Raw genomic sequence first — 24,687 nt, forward strand, 5'->3', positions numbered from 1 at the left:
ATATAAAATAGAAATTAGCTGATAAAAAAAACTGAAAAGAATATAGCATGCAAATAATTAATACTGGAATAACTAAATATAAAAAAAGGATATAAGTAAATAGGCTTATAAATTTGATGGTAAGTAAATAAGTAAACAAATTATTCACATACTGTACATGTAACTTTATATTAAGAAAATTGAATAAAAATACGAGTATCAGCTTAATTCACAGAGCCACCCATAATATTAGTATATTTTGTCTAATGTCCTGTTGCCACCTTTTATTTATTTATTATGGAGCAGCACTGGATTGGATGATGGGTGGATGGATTATTATTATTATTATTTTGAGCTTGGGATGAGACTTCTGGCATTACGGGGGCTAAATTTACAATGGGAAATATACTGTTATTTCTTGAACTTGTAGAATCGCCATCTCCTTCTTGAATGCTGAGCTGTAGCAATAGATTAACATTACGATGCTAGTCACGAAGAGGAGCTATGGATCAGGGGTAGAGCTCTATCAGTCTTTTCGCTGCTACTGTGCTACAACTATATTTACACCACGGTGTTAGTCATGAAGAAGTGTTAAGGAGAGGTTGTTGAGCCCCAGCATTTATCATATTCTGACACGTAGTTATGTGAAATTATCCGCAAAAGGACGAAAATCTGGGCCATATTAAGGTGAAACTACATTGCTTTTGTACCGTAATTAGCGACTGTGGTGAAGATTGTTTGGAAAGCTGAGAGATCCAATTGACTGTTTGGTATTAATAGGGTGATTGATGTGGTAATGGTGGGGTGGTTAGAGAGAGAGAGAGAGAGAGAGAGTAAACATTATTGTGTGAGATATGGTAAGTTAAAAATAGTGTACGTACAGTATGTGTTCCGCTTGCGTGTGTGTGTAATTCACCGGGTCGGTCAGGATCACTTGATGGTCGTGATCGTCAGCTTTTACCCTCCCGGAAGGGAGCTGAGAGCTCATGTAGTCCGATCTAAGGGCAAGGCTGTGACCTTCACACACCCACACACCCGTCCCCTTGCTCAAGGGGGACAGTAACCACCCACTTCGTCAGTGAAACTTTTCGCAACCTGAGCGAGGCGCGAACTCCCGTCCACCAGTTGGCAGGCGAGAGCGTTACCACTGCACCAGCGAGCGGTGTAAAGGGAAATGGGATTAATCCCCGAGCTAGACCTCATCAGATCATATAGCACTGCTAGGGTTACAGGAGAGCGCTACCCCTCCCAGCACGCCAGCCACCGGGCAGGGCGCGAACTCGCAACCTCACGATTACGAGCCCGACACTATGGACAGACAGACAGACAGACGGCCAGATATAGATTGGCTGATATAGACAGATGAACAGAGACAGAAATATAGATACACTGACGGATGGACAGACTGACAAAAAATGGTATAGAAGTTGCGCCCGTGCTGTGGTCTGCGCCTTTATAACCTGTCACGGTCTCATACAGTTTATTGCGGCTCTTAGGTGTGTGTGTGTGTGTGTGTGTGTGTGTGTGTGTGTGTGTGTGTGTGTGTGTGTGTGTGTGTGTGTGTCCTTGATTGCGTTAGAGGGGCGTATGACCCGTACCATCATCATGTGCATGTGTAGGCAGCATTGAGTGGCCCATCCCAATCTACAACCTTCTTTCTCTCCCACTCATTCTCCTCCCTCCTCCACTCCACCCCTTGCTCTTCCCCACCTACTCCTTTATTTCCTTTTCTCCCCCATCCTCCCCTCCCTCTCCCCCAGTCACTTCATTCCATTATCTCCCTTTCTCCACTATAGTTTTCTCTCACAACTAAAGTAGTATTGTTTTCCTGGCAACATCATTCACGGTATGTCCTTGTAGCTTTCTGTAACGTTACCCCCCCCTCCCGTTATTCCCTGCTTTCTCATCCCCCTTACTTTTAATCCATTCCTCCTCTCTCGCTCATCCCTTTCCCTTACTCATCTCCCTCTCCTCCCCACTCACCTTTTCAACTGTCATCACTCATATCACCACCTTGCCACTCAGATAATTTCCTCACATCTACCCCTTTGACATCCTACTCGCATCGTTTTCTCTCTCTCTCTCTTTTGAATTTGGCTCTCGTATTTTTCTTTTCACTTGGAGGGAACAATTTTGCGGGCTCCTGGCCTTTGGTTCTTTCTTGCATTAAAAAAAAAAAATGCATTCCATATCCCCATTCCTCTCCAGTCACACCCCCTTCTAAACCCACTCACCTCTCCCACTCCCTCTCGCCTCACTCATACCCCCTCTCTCCTAATGCCCATTCGTCCACTCACTTCCCTCATATTCCCACCATTCCCACTCACGCCTTTCTCAGTTCCTATCCCCACTCACGCCCCACTTCATACCCACTTACCCCTCCCCCTCTCTCCCTCACAGACACGAATGACGCCTTCGTTGTTATCGCCCTGGGTAAGGACAAGTTCCAGACCTCGATCAAAGAGAAGGCGACCAGTAACGTGGAGTGGCATGAGGAGTGTGAACTGTGAGTTATTATTATTATTGTTATTATTATTATTACTATTATTATTATTACTATTCTTGTTATTGTTGTTGTTATTGGTGTTGGTGGTGGTGGTGGTGATGGTATTATTATTATTATTATTTTGTTGTTGTAGGTGGTGGTGGTGGTGATGGTGATAATGGTGTTATTATTATTATTGTTATTATTATATTTACTATTATTATACCCACGGAAGAACGGGTGTTGCGTTTTTTTCGTGTGTGTGTGTGTGTGTGTGTGTGTGTGTGTGTGTGTGTGTGTGTGTGTGTGTGTGTGTGTGTGTGTACTGAGGACGAAGAGCGAGTACGAAGCTGAAGGATAGATTTGAAGAATACGTGAGGTAGGGTAACTTGGAGTGGTGAGAGGGAGTGGAAGAAGAAAGCATAAATGGAAGAAGCCTATGGAGTGCTGGGAAAAGAGGAAGAGGAGGAGGAGAACGACGACGAAGAAGAGGAAGAAGAGCAAGAGACGGGAGAAGAAGCAGAGCGAGAGGTGGAAATACAGTTAGAAAGGCGGAACTGGGAGGAGGGGAGGAAAATTAGTTAGGGCAGGGATTGAGAGAGAGAGAGAGAGAGAGAGAGAGAGAGAGAGGTACAAGAAGGATGAGATAAGAATAGGGATGAGTCAGACAGGAAGGTGAGGCAGGTTAGGCAGAAAGTTAAGGTATGGTGAGCCAGAAAAGGAGAGTGATGTAAGGTAAGGCAGGAAATAAATGAGACGGGTAGGAATGCATACAAGAAGGAAACACACACACACACACACACACACACACACACACACACACACACACACACACAGGAGAAAAGAGAAGAGAGAGAGAAGGAAGGTGTGGTTTGTACAACAAGCACGTAAGGTTGACTCAGACGGTAAACAACAGGTGACGTTTACCTCCAAGCACCTCCACCCCTTCCCCTTACTTCCCTTCTTCCTCCCTTCCTCCCTGCCATTCCTTTCCTCCCTCTCTCCCTCCCTTCATCTATCCATCCATGCCTTTCTCTTCTTTCCTTCTCTCCTCCCTCTTCGTTCCACCTCCTACATCCTTCTTACTTACCTTCCCCATCCGTTTACTTTCCTTCCCCCCTCTCTTTCCTTCCCATCCACTCTTTGCCCTTCATGTTTGTTCTTCTCATCCCTTTTTCCTTCTCTCACTTCCCTCTTTCTTCTCTCCCACTTCTCTCTTCTTCCTCCTCCCACTTATCTCTTCCTTATCCTCCCATTTCTCTCCCTCTCCCTCCCACTTCCATCCCTCTTCCTCCCTCCCTTCTTCATCCCTCTTCCTCCCATCTCCATCCCTCACCCCCACTCCCTCTCCATCCGTTCTCTCCACCTGTTCACTTCCTTTCCTCTCCCTCCCCCTCCCCTTCCTCATCTCCTTCTTCCTCCTGTTTCCTTCCCTTTCACTTTATTTTCTCTTTCATTCAGTTCCTTGTTTCATTTTCACTTCCCATTCAGTTCCTCCTTTCATTTTGGAGAGAGAGAGAGAGAGAGAGAGAGAGAGAGAGAGAGAGAGAGAGAGAGAGAGAGAGAGAGAGAGAGAGAACAATGGGTACTTTAGACCAGGGTTGTCGCACAGCATGATGAATATTGTGGTAGAAAGTCATGTTATTCTTTTCGATTTTTTTTTTTAAAGTGGTATGTGCTGTGATAGATATGACTTATTTTATGAGTCACGAGTTAAGATACTATGTTGTTTGGCGTTGTTATGATAAAGACTTCACTGTTATGTGAAAGCTATGTTATTTTGTTGTATGTTCATGTGAGTTATTAGTTATATGATTGAAGTGCTTATTTTGTTATGAGATGTAGGGTGTATTGTGGTCCTAGTGTTATGTTAGTGTGTCATGCTAGGGTTACTTTGTTATGAGTTGTTAGCCAGGAAAAGAAGATTGCATGTGAGTATTTGTAGTGGTTGATTGTACTTTTTATTATCGCACCACTTATGAGCATTACTTTATGGCCTCAGGAAGTTACGAGAGGGGGGGGAGAGGAAATGTGTGTGTGTGTGTGTGTGTGTGTGTGTGTCAGGTGGTGTAGTGGTTAGTTTGGGTTGCACTCTTGCATTACTGTCTGCTGGAGGGTAAATGAAGAAGCAAAGAGGAGGAGGAGGAAGAAGAATACCCGGTAGGCTAGGTTCGGAGGAAGAGAAGGAGGACGAAAGGTAAGAAGGAAATCGGAAAGGAGACAAGGAGAAGGAAGAGATTATAGGAATTAGGAGAGGGAGAGTGGAAGAAGGAATGGAGAAAAGAAGGTAACAAGGAAGGGAGAGAAGGAAGATGAAGAGAAATTGCAGAAGTGAAGGAGAAAAGATAAAAGAGGTTAGAAGAGAAAAACAGGAGGAAGAAGAGAATGTGAGGAAAGACAATAGAGAAGAGGAGGAAAAAAGAAGGAAGGAAAGAGAGAAGGGAGGGGAGAGGGGGATGGAGGAAGAAGATGAGTGGTATGGGAATGCGGGTGTTTTGAAGTGGAGTAAGGGCTTACGGGGAGAGAGAGAGAGGGGGGGGGGTGCTAGGTAACGGACTACTACCTACAGGCTAGGCTAGGTTAGGACTTGTATAGCGGTCCGTCTCACTACACCTCACCTCTCTACACATCATTTCTCTCTCTCTCTCTCTCTCTCTCTCTCTCTCACACACACACACACACACACACACACACACACACACACACACACACAGCAGCTTGAATGTGTAGTAGAGCCTCCCTCCCAGTCCAGAAAGGAAGGAAGGGAGGGCAGATATAAGAGAGAGAGAGAGAGAGAGAGAGAGAGAGAGAGAGAGACCTAAGAGCCGCAATAAACTGTATGAGACCGTGACAGATTATAAAGGCGTAGACCACAGCACGGGCGCAACTTCTATACCAGTTTTTGTCTATGTCTGTTCATCCATCCATGTATCTACAGTATATTTCTATCTCTCTTTATCTGTCTTTATCAGCCGATCTATATCTGGCCGTCTGTCTGTCTCTCTGTCCATATTTTGTATTTTTATAAAGTTTGTGTGCACGAATATTTACTCTGTCATTCTGGTGTCTTCGCAAACTCTCACTCATTCACACAATCTCTCACTCACCCACGTACTCGCTCATGTATACTTGCTCACCCACTCGCTCACTCACTCACATCGTTTATATTCTTGGATCGTAAAGTTCATGGCTGTTTCCTGGAGTAACTGTTGTGTGTTATAAATCTTCGTCACCAGCACCTACTCTCTCTCTCTCTCTCTCTCTAATTTTAGTATCCGACCATCCTTTTGGTGTATTATCCTTTTCTTACAAAACAAAGGTATAGATTTTACACCATTTAAGACCGGTTCTTGTATGTGTTGGGACTCTAAGATCTGCATGGTCTGTGTTTGTGTGTGCCCTTTGTAAATATGTTAGCCTCCTCACCCTAGTCTTGTCTTATGGCTTTTAGTGTCTTTGCCTCGTCATCTTCTCTTACCTCTCCTCTTTTAAACATTTATTCCTCCTCTTCTCATTCTCCTCTCATCTCCTACTTCGTCCTCTCCATTCCTCTCATCTCCTGTCCTCTCGCCTCTTCTCTCCTCTTTAACAGTTCTCTTCAGCCATCTCTTCCCTTCCCCTCTGCTGTCTTCGCTTCTCTTTTCTCCTTCTTACCATTTGTCTCCACCTCCCTTCCCCCTTCTTCTACCCACCTCGACATACCACAGACCTGTTTTTCCTCGCCCCAGTCCCAGTAAACCCGCTAGCCAGACTGCCCCCCTGACTGCCCTCGTGACCTTTGACCCTTTTAAGGTCACCTCTACCTCCGCTCACCTGCAGGGTCACTAAGCATTGCTGGGGGGAGGTGAAGAGCATTTGGTTAGGTGGTTTATCTTTAGTAAAAATGTGTGTGTGTGTGTGTGTGTGTGTGTGTGTGTGTGTGTGTGTGTGTGTGTGTGTGTGAGAGAGAGAGAGAGAGAGAGAGAGAGAGAGAGCATAACATGGTGGTAGTGTTGACAGAGAACTGTGATAGTGGTAAGTGCAAGGGGTGATATAGTGAGAGGGAGAGGAGTGGTAGGGGTGATAGTACGAGAGAGAGAGAGAGAGTTGTGCAAGGAGTAAAGAATGATACCGGTATATGTTTGTATATATGTATTTATGTATGTATACATGCATTTATGTAGGAAGTGACCAAATGCTATGTTGTGCCACAGTTCTTACTAACACACCAACCACCAACAGAGTACAGTGAACTGCTGCTGCTTTTGTAGGCTATGTCTGTCTTTGTCTTTGTCCGTCTGTTTCTGTCTCTTTCTGTCCATCTTTCTGTAGGCCTATGTCTGTGTTAGTTTGTATAGGCTTAGTATATATATGAAGCAGATTGACTATTTGTACATGTAAGTACCTTTTCATCTGTAGGTGTATCTGCTAGCCTTTTGTTTTTTATTCTGGACGTGACTGTAGGCAACCCGTTCCCTGGGTCCCAGTAGTCTTCTGCCTCACACACCGTCACATATCATCTGTTTTATGTCACTGTATTTCCATCTAGGTTTATCTTTATCTGTGGTATGTCTGTGTTAAATATTAAACCTATCTATCTGTCTATCTATGCCTCAGTTTGTATAACGCATAGACGTATTTCTCTTTATGTTAATCTGTATCATGTGTATCTGAAGGGGAAAGTATCGACTTACCGTATATCGACACAATTTTCGTCAGTAACAGAACAAGAGCCTGTTAATGTGTAACAGGCAAGAATTAATCGCAGAGGAAGAGGTGTTACGAAATATCCCTAGGCAGTGAGAACACGCCCCATTGTCACTTTGAATCCGGCAGCAGTGGAAAATGTCAACAATGGCTCGATGACGTCATAACCCAGGGAAGTGACGTCACGGGTGCAGATCAGCTGATACCAGGGTTGTGCTGCTGTCTCTGTTTTCAAGATTCTCTCTCTCTCTCTCTCTCTCTCTCTCTCTCTCTCTCACACACACACACACACACACACACACACACACACACACACACACACACACACACACACACACGCATATTGCCTTGTGATAACACACTGATAACGATTACCATTTTAAGTCAGCTGTATAAGGCTATAGATAAGAATGAAAGCTCTGTGTGGTCAGATAAGGTTAGAAGTTAGGTTGATTGAGTCTGATTAGGTTACTTTGGGTGTGGTAGACTAAGGTAAGTTAGGTTAGGTTAGGGTAGGTGAGGTCAAGTTAGACTATTTTTCTTCGGGTAATTTAGCTTGGATTTTGTTAGGCAAGGTTAGATTGGGGAGTTAGTTTATGTTAGGTAAGGTTTAGTTGTTGGGTAAGGCTAGGCTACGTTGAGCTGTGGTAGGTTAAGTTTGGTTTGGTTGGACTAGGCTGAGTTAGGATGGGCTGGGTCTGATTAAAATATATATCAAACTAGAATAGGCTAGATTTTTTTTTTTTTTTTTTTTTTGGGGGGGGGTCAGATTGGGTAAGATACCTTTGGTCAGGTTAGGGTAGGATAGTGTTGGGTAGAGGATCGGTTGGGTTGGGTTAGACTAGGTTAGGTTAGATTTGATTAGGTTAGTTAGATGCTAGACACTGAAACCAGGGACCCACAAGCTATCTCCTTGCTATCACAGCCCTCAGGATGCTGTTAACGTGTACGGCAAACAGGAAAAGTTACTCTTTGTTTATCTCTCTGTATGCACCTTTATCTCCTATGTGTTATGCCCATTTTTCTGTATAGGTGTAGGTATATTCAACTGTCTGTCTGTATTGGTGGTAGGACATTCACAGCGTGTTATAGATTATTTTTATATAGGAGAATGGAGCTTGCCTTGTGTGTCTTTATCTGTCTTGCTGTCTGTGTCTCCCTGTCTGTGAAATTCTTGATGCTATCAGTCTTCAGGATGTAAGATTGTCCATAAAGTGGGTAGGAATATGGTCTCTCTCTATCTGTGTGTGTGTGTGTGTGTGTGTGTGTGTGTGTGTGTGTGTGTGTGTGTGTGAAACTTCCTCTTTGCTATCGTAGTCGCCAGGATGTTGCTATATTATTATTGCGGCACAGGGATATAATGGCATTCGATCTGTTTGTTTATCGATACTTTCATTTTTACTTATATAGTGTATTTGTTATTATATTTTCATTTCTACGGAGCCAGCGTGAGGGAAGGGGCAACTCGTTATGACTTTCTTTTGAGGAAGAAATCTGGCCTCGTGTGAACTGATAAGAGATTAAGATATCCGTTTAAATGTATACAGAATATAGCGTTACTGTGTGTTCACGTGCATCTTTAGCTGTGTATGTCTGCTGAAGTTTAATCTGTGCACTTACCCGTCTTTCTGCCTGTACCTACATGCTTACGTGTCTGCTTAACTACCTGTTTACCGCCCTACCGATCTATCTACCTTCATTCCTTCCTTCCTTCCTTTGAATCTTCTTGCCTGCCTGTCCACCCACTCACCTACCTGTCAACTTTACCTACCTACCTACCTACTCCGCTTCCCACGTGACCAGTCCTGGCTAGTTTCTCCCCCAGATCCCTTCCCAATCACGTGTATCATATTTACCTGTATAGAATTAAACCCGCTCTTAAAAAACGTAGTTAATGTTTGTATATATGTTTGTATGTATTTGTGTGCTCATGCATGTATGTATGTATGTTTCGTTGGATGTCTACTTATATGTATCTTTAGTTGTCCCAGTATCTATAGTCCTTATGCCTCTCTCTCTCTCTCTCTCTCTCTCTCTCTCTCTCTCTGTGGGTAGGTGGGTGGGAGAGAGAGAGAGAGAGAGAGAGAGAGAGAGAGAGAGACAACATCTTCACGTCCCTATTTACATGTCTGTCCATCTTTCTTACCCTTCAACTCTATCTCCATCTATCTCTCTGTCCAGGGTGGTCTCAGAATCACCACCCCTTCAAGCCGCCCTCCCTCCTGTGCTCCACCACTTAATTCCACATCTTTCTCGGTCTTCCCCTCCTGCGTAGAGAGAGTGGATTTCTGGCGGGGTGGGGAGGAGGTTCTGCTGTAATTATTCCTTCTCCTCCTCCTCTCCCATCCCCCCTCTTCCTCTCCTTTCCTCTCCTCCTCTTCCCCTTCCCACCATCCCCTCCAATTTCTCTCTCTCTCCCCATCACCATCTCTCCCATCTCTCCATTTCCTACATCTCCTCTTTTTCCCTCCCCTCTCATTCTCCCCTAATCTCCTGTCTCCTTCACCCCATTTCGTCTCCTAATTCCTTTCTCCCCTCCTTCCCCCAGCTTTCTCTTCCCTCCATCCTCTCTCGTCTTTTCTCTCTCTCTCTCTCTCTCTCTCTCTCCATTCCACATTACTTCCCCTCATCTCATCCCTTTCGTCTTCTCCCTTTCCCCCCCCATCTTCCCCTTCCCTTCCCCCTCCATCTTCCTCTCCCTTTCCCACATCCTCTTTCTCAATCACCAGCTCCCTCTCAGATTTCTTCCCCCTCCCCTCCCCTCCCCTCCCCTCCCCTCCCTTCGACCATAGATCACCCTAATGACCTGGATGGAGTAAATCATTAAGTAATTAAGAACGCATCATGTAACCTTCCCCACCCCAGAGAGAGAGAGAGAGAGAGAGAGAAATTGCGTAGGCTATGCGTATTTGTGTGTGTGTGTGTGTGTGTTAGATTTTCTGAGTTGATATTAGTGTATGTATGTGTGCATGCAGGTATATATGTATGTATATATGTATGTAATAGTTGATATTTATTTTAGCTTATTTGTGCATTTATGTATATGTATGTATGTACCAGGTATTTGGAGTCATGTTGGTGTAGGACTAAGTCACTTACACACAGGTACTGTACACGTGTGTGTTTATTGCGTCGCTGCGTGCATGGTTTAGGAGTGCAGTGCTTAGCTTCAGGCTGGATGTGACAGGAATGCCGTAGTCCTTTTGTTGAGGCCTCTTCTTACTGGATGCTGCGTCAGGGAAGCGATGGGTGGATGGATGGATTGATGGATAGGTAGATAGATAGGGAGGGAGGGAGAGAACCAGATCTAAAGAGAGAGAGAGTTAGATAATAATAATAATAATAATAATAATACAGGATAGGTGGATGGATAGTAGCACGTACTACACAGACGTACTGAGGTGTGTTGTACGTGCTTATAGGTATTACAGTGAAGGAATGTGTGGGTTGGTAGTGGTGCTTTCAAGGCTATATTAACCAGTTTCACTTCCTCCCTTCCCCTTCCCCCCTCCACCTTCCCCTTCCCCTCCACCTCCCCATTCCCCTTCCCCCCTCCACCTTCCCCTTCCCCCCTCCACCTTCCCCTCCACCTTCCCCTTCCCCCCTCCACCTTCCCCTCCACCTTCCCCTTCCCCCCTCCACCTTCCCCTTCCCCCCTCCACCTTCCCCTCCACCTTCCCCTTCCCCTCCACCTCCCCATTCCCCTTCCCCCCTCCACCTTCCCCTTCCTCCCCTCCCCCTTCCCCTTCCTCCCCTCCCCCTTCCCCTCCCTCTCCACCGTCCCCTTCCCCTCCCTCTCCACCGTCCCCTTCCCCCCTCCACCGTCCCCTTCCCCCCTCCACCGTCCCCTTCCCCCCTCCACCGTCCCCTTCCCCCCTCCACTGTCCCCTTCCCCTCCCCCTCCACCTTCCCCTTCCACTCCCCCTGCACCTTCCCCTTCCCCTCCCCCTGGACCTTCCCCTTCCCCTCCCCCTGGACCTTCCCCTTCCCCTCCCCCTGGACCTTCCCCTTCCCCTCCCCCTGGACCTTCCCCTTCCCCTCCCCCTGCACCTTCCCCTTCCCCTCCACCTCCACCTTCCTTTTCCCCTTCCCCTTCACCTACCCCTTCCCCTTTCCTCTTCCCCTCCCCGTCCCCCTCCCCCTCTCTTCTTCCTCTTTTCCTCCTTTACCTCTCTAATCTTTCCCTCCCCCTCCTCTCCCCTTCTCTTCGTTCCTCTTCCATCTAATTGCCTTCCCCTTTCCATTTCCCCTCTTCCACCTCCACCTCCCTCTTCTCTTTTCCACGCCAGGCAGATGTGAGAATTCCTAATTAGACTGAGAAGTGTGTTTGTTTAGTTTTGATTTATCCTCCTAACCTATGTATATATTTTTCCTGATTTGCTTTTTTTTCCGGATCAACGCTGCTATTCATGTATTTATTGTATCTTCGTCTTTTGTATTTACTTTTCTTTGTTTGCTGAATTGATTAGGTTGTGGAAAATGCTTTTGTATCCAATACGCCACTCTCTCTCTCTCTCTCTCTCTCTCTCTCTCTCTCTCTCTCTCTCTCTCTCTCTCCAGCATGGGAAAAGGTTAATTTTGGCCACCACTTTATTATTTTTTTAATGTTTTTCAATGGATCTCATTGTTTTAATATTACCGTTCGGTGTAGTAGTAGTGGTAGTCGTAGTAGCAGCAGCAGCAGCAGCAGCAGCAGTAGTAGTGATGACAGTAATTGATTGTAATGCAGATAATACTGAAAGTAGGTGTGGGAGATGGTGGTAGGTCGGTGGGGAGGGGGAGGGGGACGGGTGGGAGTAAGTGGGGATAGGGTGGGGGTTGGTGGGGGGTATTTGCATGTGATTGACCCCACCTTGTTATCCCAATTCTTCCGGTCTCACCGTAGCCACACCACAGGCTCACCTCACCCTCATAGCACCAATACCCACTGTCCGTCCATCTGGCTCTCTCACCACCTCTGATCTCACATTTATTTGTCCTGTCATTTATTTATCTTTATGTTATCGCACAGTTCCCCCCCACTACACACACACACACACACACACACACACACACATGATAGTTCTGTATTTTCATGTAGTATAACTTTATTCCTTGGCATTTACGGTATTTTTCACATGATCAGTTAATATCCTCATGTAATTTATTACTACATATTGTACTGCATTATATCGAGATTCAAAAATATATATCTCAGAAATATATCTGAGAATATTAAGATGCAAGTGCAAATAAAATCTTAAAGGATGGTGTGTTCTGGAGCCAGTTAAACATCACGCCATTTACACTAACATGGACCCTATTTATTTATTTATTTATTTATTTATTTTTTGTAATTGTTTCATGCAGCTCAATGGAAGAAGAAGACAATCTTATGACTCTGCACCGTTTCCATAGCGCTTCTTAGTGACTAGCACAATTTTCTCCTCTATTCTATTGTTTCAACTCAGAACTGAAGATGGAGAGCAGGAAATTTTAGGCCAAGTTGGAATAAAAGGGCTTTAGGAGAACATAACCTCATGTCTCCAGTATGGGTGTGTGAGGCTAGGTGAGATGGTGGGGTAGGAGAGATAAAGAAGTAGGTGAGTCAGGTGTGTGGGAGTGGAGCCAGGTGACACATATGATTATCCTCCTGTGTGATCCCTTTCTGTATGAGTACTGGCTCCTGTGTTGAGTAAAATTGTTTGGTAGCTCTAACTGAAAGAAAACACCTAATAGGTGTTAATAGTGGGCCAGTTGTGATGAGTAGATTAAGAGGTGTCATAAGATTGGAGAGAGTGAGTGTTGTTGAGTAGGGACAGAAATGCTTGTTGGTCTTTTTATCAAGGCCACACTTTACAGTGTACATTGTCAGGCAAAAGACAGACAGATAAATAGGTAGATAGGTAGATACATATAGATAATGATATGTAAGTAGGTAAGGAAGTATAGATAAACAAATATCTATCTATCTATCTATTGCCAGACGCCTCAATCCCGTTTGGGGTGGCCACAAACAAATCGCCTCCACGTCGTCCTGTCCCCCGCCATTTCACTGCCCTGCTTCCAACTCACATCCCCCTTTCTCATATACCTCTCCACCCCATCCCTCCATCTCATCCTTGGCCTCCCCCTCCCTCTTCCCCCCTCCACCTCACTCACATACACTCTCTTCGTCAGTCTTTCACCCTCCATCCTCTCCACATGGCCAAACCACCTCAGTGTGTTCCTCATAACACTCCTATCACATCCACATCCACACCACAATGCTCCTTTATATCCTCATTCGTCAGCCTGTCTCTCCATGTGACTCCACAGGCTCCTCTTAAATAACTCATTTCCACTGCTCTCACTCTTGACTTGTGTCCTTCCAACAATGTCCAAACTTCACTTCCATACATTAGAGTTGGTATCACAATACTGTCATGTAGTAACTTTTTCACTTCCATGCTCACTTCCCTGTTTCTTATCACTGCTTTCAAAAACAAATATACAGTATATAAACGAATAGATGTTACATTACTGTACTTTGTCACATCATCCATAATTGACCTCCTGGCATTTCTTGCATATTAGAGCTATTTGTTTGATTGTTGCATTGTTGTCTTGTGTTTCATTGTCCAGAGTCCCATTGTTTTGGTTTTAATGGGGAATTCACATCACTCTCCCATATACTCCAATTGTGTGTGTTGTATTATGCATATTTCCTGCATATTGTTTTTCTGTGGGAGTGTAAGTCTTCGCTAATTAGAGAGAGATGGACTATTGTTTTCTGTTGTCTGTTATTTCTACATTGTTTGTGATTCTGGTAATGGAGAAAGAGTTGGTAATTGTCCTTTTATGGTTTTGATAATGTTCGTTTGTGAATATAAGCATTGATTCAATTCACTTTGGTTAATAATGACACTGAGCTTGATCATGATCTGTGGAATGCAACAAGCTTTTCCAAAAATTATGTAAGAGTTTAATTAATGTTCATGTACAATGTGGATTGATATTTTTGTCTTCAACTACACAGGTGATAAAGTACAAGTGAAAATACAATAATGCATCTTTCCATATGACAGTAACCCTGTCACTTTGATTACATCTTTTATTCCTGTTGCCATCATCTATATTTCTTCAGCTTTGTGGAACAAGGTGTTAGGTATCGAATTCATGAACTTTCTTAGTATGAGATGTCTTTCCAAAGCTGAATGAGATTGTCTGGATAAAACAAGACACCATCAGACTGAAGGCATTAATTATGCAGGTACAGGGAATTATCTTGTTTTCTATGATTTCTGTAACATAATTATAAGCACTGTAATGAACCACCTCCTTTTTTCACCTGCAGAGCCATACCCACCCAGGGCAACACAGCATCAGTGACCCTTACAGTCTACCATCGCAATGCTATCGGCCTGGATGAGTTCCTTGGAATGGTCAACTTACCCCTCTCAGAGTTTGACGTCTATGAGAGGCCCAGAAACAGGTATGATTTATATATATATATATATATATATATATATATATATATAATAATAATAATTTGAGAGCCTTAGAGTTTGAGTATACAAGAGGGCCCAGGAATACAGAGAAGGGTAGAATATATGAATCTGTGTTATTTTTTAGCATTTGCATATGTGAGTTTGATGCAAACAAGAGGAAATGAAGGTTATAGAAAAGCAGTTTTGATTCTAGATTGCAGAGACTTAATGGAACTTGTTTCACTACAAGACTTGTAGCAGTATGATTTAATTCTTTCACAGAGGTGCTGTTATTGAAATGAGGTGGTGTGTTGACAGTTTGTATTGGGAGTGTATTTATTTAACTCCTTCAGCCAGATGACATACTTTATCTTTTGTTTTATTCTTGGTGCTGCATGTCAGTTTTATTTAGCTTGATGTGACTTTTTGAACTGGAGGGGTTAGATATAGCCCTCATTAGCCCTGTCACTGTTTGATATCACTTGGAAGTTTTACAAAATTGTCCAGATGACACAGAATAGAAATGCAAAATATGTCATCCGATTGAAGGGGTTAGAACACCTCATTCTGAGTGACAGCCATAGCATTTGCATTGTTTCACTCCACAAGAGGTGACTGAAGGTTTTAATCATATAATGCCACCAGGAAAGTAGGCTAGTTATCAACTCTTGATGTAGTGGAGCATGGTAGCTGAGCATTGATCTCCTACATCTCAGTAGGGGTAAGAATTATTATTATTTTTTTTTAATAGAATATTCTGACCTATTAAAAAGTGTGAGAGCCTAGCCACTCATACATAATCTAAAGTTGCAGCTTATCGAGTCCTGACTTAATCATGGTTTTACTATATTCTTGTTCTTACAGATGGCATCGGCTGAAGGGCAAGCCAGACAAGGACAAGAAGAAGGGGGAGAAGGAAAGGGGGGAGCTGGAGATTAAAATTGCATTCACAGTTAAATCAGGCTCCCTTCTTGATGTCTCAAATAAAAAAGAAAAGAATAAATCAATAACGTCGCTGAAAAATCTAGGTATGTACAATAATTTTTTAATATTAATAATTCCCCTAAGCTATTATAATCTTCAGTACCCAAGTTATTCTGAATGTTGTATTTGAAATTTTTACCTGATGTACAGATGTGTCATATGAAAAGAATAATTCATTAACATTGCAGAAAAAATATCTACAGTAGTTGCTGGTTATATATTGTATAATGTCTTTACTGTTTATAATTCCTTTGAACTGGATACTGTACAGGATAATCATGTACTGTATAGTTAGTCTGCAACTAAAAAAATCTGCCTGTTGTGTCAAGTGAAAATGAAAAAGATGCCATATCAGTAATGGTGTAAAAAAAATGTAGAATAATTCTTCAGTTCTTTTTATTTTGATTTAGTATTAGTATTTGTGAATAATGTATTATTTTCATTATTGTTTCAGTCAGGTCCACGTGTTTTACAAAAAATTATTAAAGTTTTACTGTGATGCTGATTTGCCAGTTCTCCCAATTGTACAGCATCATTTGTTTAGAAAAGATTATGAGATTTGTTTTAACATACTGTGACCTGAAATGAAGGCTGCCCGTACTGTATATATACTGTATTTATCTTTGGTTGCTAATGATTTTTTTTTTTTAATGAACAAAATCGCCAGGAAAAGAAAAGAGTGATTCCAAAACGTCGCTGAAAAATCTTGGTATGTACGTTAATCTTTGACTGCTAATGATTTTTCTCAACTCGTAGCATGATTAAGTATTGTAGATAAAAGTACTGGTTTGTTTAATACTGAAAAATTGAGGTAGCAGTGAATTCTTTAGCTGCTGTAATATCTCTCAGTTTAACATACTTGATGCACAGTAGTTAGTTTAAATGATATACCCTGTACTTAAGAGTACATCACATATTTATCGGTGAAGAAATTAATCATTGTACTGTAGTGGGTAGATGAGGGAGCTATCATCCACTCACTTGATGTAATGCTACCTTTAGGTGGCTCTGCACTGAGTGACAAAATAAATGAGTTTGTATAACTGAGGAAACCATTTAATATATCGAGCAATAAAAGTATGGCCAACATTAGACTCCTGGTGGTGTAGGAGGATATGGTACTCCAAGTGGATGTAGTGTATAATGGTTTGAAGCCAAGGGGTAGTTAGGGTTTATTGCTTACATAATGCCACTTGGGGATTAGTAACTGGTCAGCCTGAATTTTTAATTGTTGGGACTGAGTAGCCAAGTCCAGGGTTGCTACTTTTCTAATGGGACAATAAAGGGTGAATCTGTGTATAATTGTAATAAAGTTGTGAACTCTTTATTTGCCAGAACATCTTTTTATCTGTAGGTGGTCTGAACAAAGTATCTGAGAACAGCAGCAAGATTGAAGAGTTTAATCAGAGTATGGTAGCTTGTAGACCATCAGCCCATTTACTCTAATGATGTATTTTGTTTCATTCTTGCTACTTTAAGTTGATTCTATTTAACTTTGAGGAGTCCCAGGTAGTGTGGGGAATAATGGAGATAAAATCTAACCTCCTTCAGTTCGAGAATTATTTCTAAAGTTGACTTTAATAATCTGGATGCAGGAAGAATTAACCTGAAAAAATAGATCACCAGGTTGGAAGGGTCAAATGACAGGATTTGTATAAGTAAAAATTGTATAATCTGTAGTTTGAGTTAAGGTACCTGAGAGTATGTAGCTTTTGGTCCTTTTTTATTTTTGTTATTATTATTATTATTATTATTATTTTTTTTTTTAATATAAAGCTGAATAAGTTTGTCTGGTTTTGATAAGCATAAAGCTGTGTATTTATCTATGTCCATAACAGCAAAGGGTTAAGAAGGGAGTTATATTTTTTGCATAAGACTGTTTTAGTCATAGTAGGAAAGAAGTTGGATAGTGAAGGGATTTGAAACAGTGTCAGTTAACTTCTTATTGCTCTGTTATGATGTTATTTATCTATATTTATGCCACCATAAGACGTTGTCATGAAAGGATTAATAGAGACAGCTGCATTTCTAACTTATCAGTATGAATGGTCTTTCGTATGGTGAATGGAATCACCTGGAAGCAGCCTGAATAGAGACCATTATCATGTTTTAAGTGTAAAGTCAACTGAACCCTTATTTACTTTGGTATATTTGGTTTTATGGTAAATATCCTGTCATGAGGAAAGGTTTGCTGACAGATCCCAGCCAGGATTGTCTTTGTCATTCATATTACTCATTTCTCCCTAAATGTCATGAAGTATCCATCCTTCTCATACTCTTTTCTTGTGTACTTATTTCATTCAACACCCTTCATTGCCATAGCTGGCAGGAAAGTGTTAGGGAACTTCTGATTTTAAGAGCACCTGTAACACTTATACAGGACAGGTAGTAGTGAATGAATGCAGAGTACAGTACTCATATACCTAAGATAAAATAACCATAACCATGCAACTTTTTCATGATTCGACAGGTTTTAGTCATCAGAAATGCTGTTTAAAAAAAACTATCCATACATATACAGTACACCCTCGATATAACAAAAAAAAACTATCCATACATATACAGTACACCCTCGATATAACAAACTTACAGTCACAGCATGCGACTCTGAGGTTATTTTCACGCCCTAGCAACCTACCCTTAACAGTGCATCCGATTTCATGTATCCAGTAATATGAGACTCATGTGATTCGTGTATAATATCTTTGTATCTAATAATATTCATGTATAATATACTGTATTCGTGCATAATAATATGGTTCGTGTATAATATGATACAAAACTGGACACACTTTTGACTGGTAGGTTGTCAGGTTATGATAATGACAACCTCAGAGTTGTGCGCTGTGACTATAGTTGGTTCCAGACCCTTGATGTTAAACCCGAACACCATGCTGTTCGGTTATGTCCCAGGCATCGTGACTTTTACTGAATGAAAATTGTTAATTAGTGTTAATTATAGTGTTGTTTGGCCATACAGTCATATGCAGTAACATACAGCTAGGTCTGGCTCTTTTTCTCAATAAATGCTCTGTTTATGGCTCCTCTCACAATGCTGGTCACCCAGAGACTGATGAGACGTTCTACGAGATGAGGAGCACGCGTGCGTGCATTTTTTTTTTTTTTTTTTTTTTTTTTTTTTTTTTTTTTATGCGAGGAAGAAGGAACCAAAGGCTGCGAGCCCGCAATTGTTGTTCCTTCCAAGAGAAAAACAAAATACAAGAGAGAGCCAAATTCAAGGTCCGATCATTTCGAGATGCCTGGACACACTGCGTTTGAAAGACTGGAGATCATAGGAAGCAGGAAATACAGACAGAGGGAGACAGTTCCAGAGTTCACGTGTATTTACCTTACTGTATTTACATAATTGTATTATACAGGATTTGAGCTATGCTCATGTTGTCCTGTCTCATTTCTACAATTGTTTATTATCCAATCTAGATTTAAACATATGGATGCTCTCTGCTCGCACCACCTCCTCCTCCAAATTATTCCATTTGTCTATAGTTCTTTTTTGGAAAACTAAGTTTTTTTTTACATCGCTAAGGCATCGACTCTTCTTCTACTTTAATTTGTGTCTTCTTGTTCTTCCATCATCTTTCACAAAGAGGTCCTCTCTGTCCACCTGTTCTATTCTTCTTACTCCTCTAGACATAGCAATTAAATCTTCCCTCTCTCTTCTTTGTCTCAGGGTTGGCAATTTCATCTTTTCTAATCTTTCCTCATAAGACAACTCCCTAAAGCTTGGTGTCAATTTTGTAGCTATCCTTTGTATTCTTTCTAGTTTAGTGGTATACTTTTTAAAATGTGGTGACTATATCTCTGCAGCATACTGTATTCCAGTCTCGGTCTTATCATGGTCAGTATTAACTCTCTCAGCATCTTTTCTTCCATATAATTGAATGCCATTTTCATGTTGGTCAGTAGTCTGTAAGTTCCTCCAGTAATCATTTTGTTTTTTTTGTTTTGTTTTTGAAGGCTCCAACATGCCTGCATGTGTCGAAGTTGGTCACCTAATGGTGGCTGTCCATGCTGCTTGATCTCAGGCAACCTCTCTGTTCTGTTCCTTAACCCTGAGGTCACACTTAATGACCTCATCCCTGGTCTTTTTTTGGTCTGCCCTTTGCAACCCAACCGTAATATTAATGCTTCTCACTTTCTGCACCCAGTTATCGTCCCCCATCCTCTCCACATGCCCAGATCACCTCAGTCTTCATCTTCTCATCACATCACCAATACACTCCAGTCCCATCTTACCTCTCAACTCTTCCATTGTAAACCTAGCCCTCCGAATCCTGTTTATGTCTCTCTGTCGATAGGTTATCGTGTGTCCTTTTCTTTTCATCTCCCATCTTTACACATACCTCGGTCTCTTTTCACTGACTCCCATTTTCAGGACATGACATTTATTAGTATTGAATTCCATTTTCCACATTTGACTCCACTTATAGAGTTTAACTAGATCTTTTTGTTAAACCTTACAACAATTTACTTCTTTAATATACATAATTTTTGCATCATCAGCAAATAAACTCTTATAAGTACTCAGCCCTTCAGGCATGTCATTTATATATATCAAGAACATAATTGGGGCCAAACCAAACCCTGGGGCACTACACTAGTTACCTTTTTCCACTGGGAAAACTTGTCTGTTATTACGGATCTCATTTGTTTTTCCATCAAATAATTTCCATCCATTTCAACAATTTCCCATGTGCACCTCCATAGGTTTTCAGTTTCTATAATAGTCTTATGTGTGGCACTCTATCAAATGCCTTCTTTATAGCCAGGTAAATGCAGTCTACCCATCCTTCCCTTTCTTGAACAATATCTACCATTCTACTATAGAAGCTCAATAAGTTGAATTTTATCCATCTTTTTCTGATGAAATTTAACACAGTTTGCAGACTATACTAGTGAGGGACTTTGGTCTGTAGTTAAGCAGGACCTCCCTGTTACCACCTTTATAAATCAGAACTGTATTTTTCTGTTTTCCATTCACTAGGTAGCTCTCCACTTTCTATGGAAAATCTTATAATATCATAGATAGGCCCCACTAAGTGTGTATGTGTGTGTGTTTGTGTGTGTGTGTAGGGACGCCAGTCTTGTCGGTGTCCCACCTGTCCATTATTTTACTGAACAAAAATTTGTTAAATGAACATGCTGTAATGTACAGCCAGCTCAGGGTGGTCATTAAAACTGAATTTAGTTAAAAGAGCATTCTGTATATGGAGGGTTTACTTTACATTTTTTTTGTGGGCAACATTTTGGCAGTGGGTTGTAGTGAATACATTGCGGAATAATCAGACCACAGGAATGTGTATTAGACAAGATAAGGTTTTTAAAAAATTTTCCAGTTGTATTTGATATTCAGATAGAATTGGAAAAGTATTTGTTTCTTAGACTACATTAATTTTCTCTGTTAATTGATGGTACACTTTTTTTTTTTTTTCCAGGAGGAAGTTTAATGAGCTTAGGAAGCAAAGAAAAAGCCAACTTGAAGAGCTTTGCAAAGTCTGTCAGTAAGTATAGTGAGAATTTTTTATAACAGTGAAGATTCCAGAAGTTTATGGTGAAAGCTATTTTTTAATCATTTTTGAAATTTATGTTGAATATTATATACAGTCTTGTTATAAAGACATGAAATTAATGTTGAATATAGTATACTGTGTGTTCTTATATTGAAGATAGTAGAAGTTTATGTTGAATATATTTTACAAACTTCATTGTAAGATTGTACAAGTTCATGCCAAAAGTAATATTGGGAATGGGACTAAATCTTGAAAGCCATTTTGGTAATACAAGGGTATATTACTGTTTAAAGAATGCAGTGTTGTGTAGCATTAGACCATCATAAGAGGAAATACATATTTAGTTGGGGGAGGCGGTGGCTCAATCGGTAGAGAGGTGGCTTGCGGTCCTACCGGACCCAGGTTCAAATCCCCACTGGTGCAGGGAACAGTTTAAGGATTTGAATTTCATTACGGCATAGTTTACCGATCTACCAGAAGACCCACCGACATGTCGTAAAAATACCCCCGCTAATACCAATACACCAGTCCTGTATGAGACAGCCCTAGCATGTATTCAATATGGACGGTGGGTGTTAGCGCCGAAGTGGTGACATGTAGAGGTGTACGATATGTAGGAGGACTACTGGGCCTTGAGAGCAGGCTGAGAAGCCTATGCCCAGAGTCGAGCACATTAAAAAAAAAAAAAAAAAAAAAAAAAAAAAGTGAAATCAGAGTGAACACAGGAGTGGGCAATGGAGTACGAACGCTGTTACTGCTGCTGCTTAGTATGATGATAATAATGGTGTTGTGTTGCAACAGTTTATGATACTAACAGGTTATTATCTGCAGGTCACAAAATTGACAAAATAGCCCAGAAACCAGGTAAAAAACATAAGAGAAAGGAGAGCGAAGGGAGTCATGGTTTCCCCCAGGAGCTTGGCCGGTCCCGGCAACGTGCGGGTGATGCCGACCCAGGCGTTATATCAGACAGTGAAGATGACGACTTTGGGGTGAGTTTGGTGGCATTAATTTGTTTTTGTTACCATATTATTGCAATTCTTTTATGCATTTTATATTTCATTTTTTACTGACAGCTGCCAATAGTTTTGGGGAAGTAATTAGCTGGTTTTGCTTCCAGTCCTTAACTGGAAGCATGGTGTTATTTTATTTTTTTATTTTATTTCTTTCATTCAGTTTGATGAGGAGGTGCGAGTGAACACCAGATCAAGCAGTCCGTACAGCACATTGTCCCGAGGTTCATCTCTCCAGGAGTCTCACGGTATGTATGCTCTTCCCATTTTCTGTACATTAGGGTGTATAAATTGTATGGTTATATGGTTCCCTAACATGTATTTCCAGGAGTCACGATTTGCACACTAACCTTACACATTTCTGGGCAGTCGTTGTCTTGATTTGTATGTTCATCTTCATTTTCATTTGTTCTCTGTCGTTGTATCTGTCTCATCTCATTCATCGTCTCTGGCTCTGTCTTTATCTTTCTTTATATATTCATCTGCATCATTATAATTATTGTCATCATCATTCCCAACACCTTGCATCATCCCAGTAATCTCTAGACAGGGCATGGCTGTGACAAAACCATCCCCATGTTACCTTGTCCTTTCATACTTCTCTCACTTTCTGAGTCACCCTTCCTTTTTAGCCCTTCTTCCTCTTTCCTTTCCATCCCTAGCACTTTATACTGTTTTACTCTCCAGGAAACATGAACCATTATAAAATACTGTATTGTCCATGACTGCACCAGTAAAGGCTTGTTGCTTGTAGCTAGAACAGAATTTTGATGGAAGTGTTATTATACATTTTTTTATGCTAATGGTGCTTTAGGTTCCTTTTTTTGTATGATTTTATATTGATTGTGTCTGTGTGTTTTATTGATAAGTTCTGAATAATTTTCAGCAAAAAATGCTTTATTTTATAGAATACTATATTAGTAAGCCTTATGATCATTCTTTTTTATGAGTGGATGAATTTTTAATGATCCCCTTCACCAAAAGGATATTTTTTGTAGTTTGTTCCTGCTGCTACCAAACTTTTACTTAGCTTGGGAAGAGTGTTCTAGTAATAAAGGGATTAAGGAGAAGTTTATCTAAACCCCACAGTTCAAATTCTGTGTTTGAACTAAATATAAGGACCTGGAGATAGCAAGTATTGAAAATAAAAAATAAAATAAAATAAATTAATGGTGGTGCAGCATGATCTTATATTATTCCTTTTGCTCAGTGTTGCATAGTATCCCAAACTTACCTCTTCTTTTTTGTTATGTGCACTATCCTAGACTTCTTCCTTTTCCCACACCTCCACCTCACTGATATTGTTTTAAGATTGCAACATAACCCTATAATATTTCTTTTGCTCAGTGTTGCATAGTATTTCAGACATGCTTTTCTTCCTTTCCCATTGAATGCAATGTCTTAGACTTTTTCCTTCTCCTTCCACATCTTTACATCACTGAATCTGTTTTGAGGATTTCCCTGTTATCCGCATGCTTTCAGTGAACTAAATTGCCTTAACTCTTCTGGTGTGGTGTTGTGTGTATATAGAGGATGAAGGTGTGCGACACAATGGCAGTCACTACTCGGCAGACACCAGGCCTCCACCAAAGCCTGCGCGACTTGGAGGTAAGGCAGTGCTCCCCTGTTCCCTGTGCATTTACCCTGTGTATTGCCACTTTAACAGTTTTACTGCTATGTACACACTAAGGTATTTTTCTTTTTTTTAGTTCAGCAGTACAGTTATATGCATTTGAGATTAATCCTAGCACTTACAAAGTTAAAAAACTACCCCAAATAACTGCTTTGCTAACATTATATAATTTTGTTCAACTGAGAGGTATCCTAGTTGTCATAGGATCTTCCCGGTTTCTTACTACTGTAGTGTAGGACCTGAGTATTAGAAAAAGTAGCTAGGCATATAAGCAGGAGAACTTGAGAACAGAGTGCCCATGTTAGTTTGATAAATACTAGATATCAGTTTAGCGTTTGCCTTATTTAGACTTTGATAATTCTTGTACTCCTATTATATCCAATTAACTTCTTCCATCTGGGGATATCATTTATATTTCATTTGTCCCACCTCCTGAAGATTTTATTCATCATAGGAGAAACTTTTCAGATAGGAGGGATTAGTTGTTGGCATATGTATGGTCTTGTTACTCTAACTTGGCTCAGATTTTTGTGCTGTTTCAGTGCATCTTGCATAACCCAGTATCTGAATAAGATGGTACTATGGCTCTAAATCCTTTCTGTAGATTTTTGTCCTACTGCAGTTCATATCACTTGACACTTTGGCTGAATAAAGCAATACTATGGCTCTGAATTCTTTCCAAGTACTTCACCATGACTAGCATCATATCTAGTGTTAATCTATTGCTGTAGCTCAGTATTCAAAATTGAAAGATGGCAGTTTTAAGCCAGTTTAGAGTACAAGAGGTATAACGAAATTATAAGGGATCCCTCCGTAATTGGGTAAAAATTGATGGGTGGTGTAAAGGATAAAATATATAATGTGTCACTGAAGAGAAGAAGTTAACCATGTTTTTAGTGTTATCCCATTGCTTAGTACAAGCCGTACG

At 41.2% G+C, this 24,687-nt stretch overlaps 1 protein-coding gene across 1 annotated transcript in view; it reads left to right on the forward strand.

Moving 5' to 3' along the window:
- The window catches only part of Rip11 (Rab11 interacting protein), a 76,038-nt gene that overhangs the window by 27,311 nt on the left and 24,040 nt on the right, over positions 1-24,687 (forward strand). The window contains exons 3-9 of the mRNA XM_080280810.1: positions 2,380-2,485; positions 14,466-14,603; positions 15,463-15,626; positions 21,039-21,104; positions 21,945-22,105; positions 22,290-22,374; positions 23,657-23,734. Of these exons, the coding sequence (XP_080136936.1) occupies positions 2,380-2,485; positions 14,466-14,603; positions 15,463-15,626; positions 21,039-21,104; positions 21,945-22,105; positions 22,290-22,374; positions 23,657-23,734 (798 nt within the window). The remainder of the gene's footprint in view (positions 1-2,379; positions 2,486-14,465; positions 14,604-15,462; positions 15,627-21,038; positions 21,105-21,944; positions 22,106-22,289; positions 22,375-23,656; positions 23,735-24,687) is intronic.

This window comes from Coenobita brevimanus, chromosome 86 (assembly GCF_032717465.1).
Source record: "Coenobita brevimanus isolate Jiangsu-jjx chromosome 86, ASM3271746v2, whole genome shotgun sequence".
In the NCBI taxonomy this organism is placed as follows: Eukaryota; Metazoa; Arthropoda; class Malacostraca; order Decapoda; family Coenobitidae; genus Coenobita; species Coenobita brevimanus.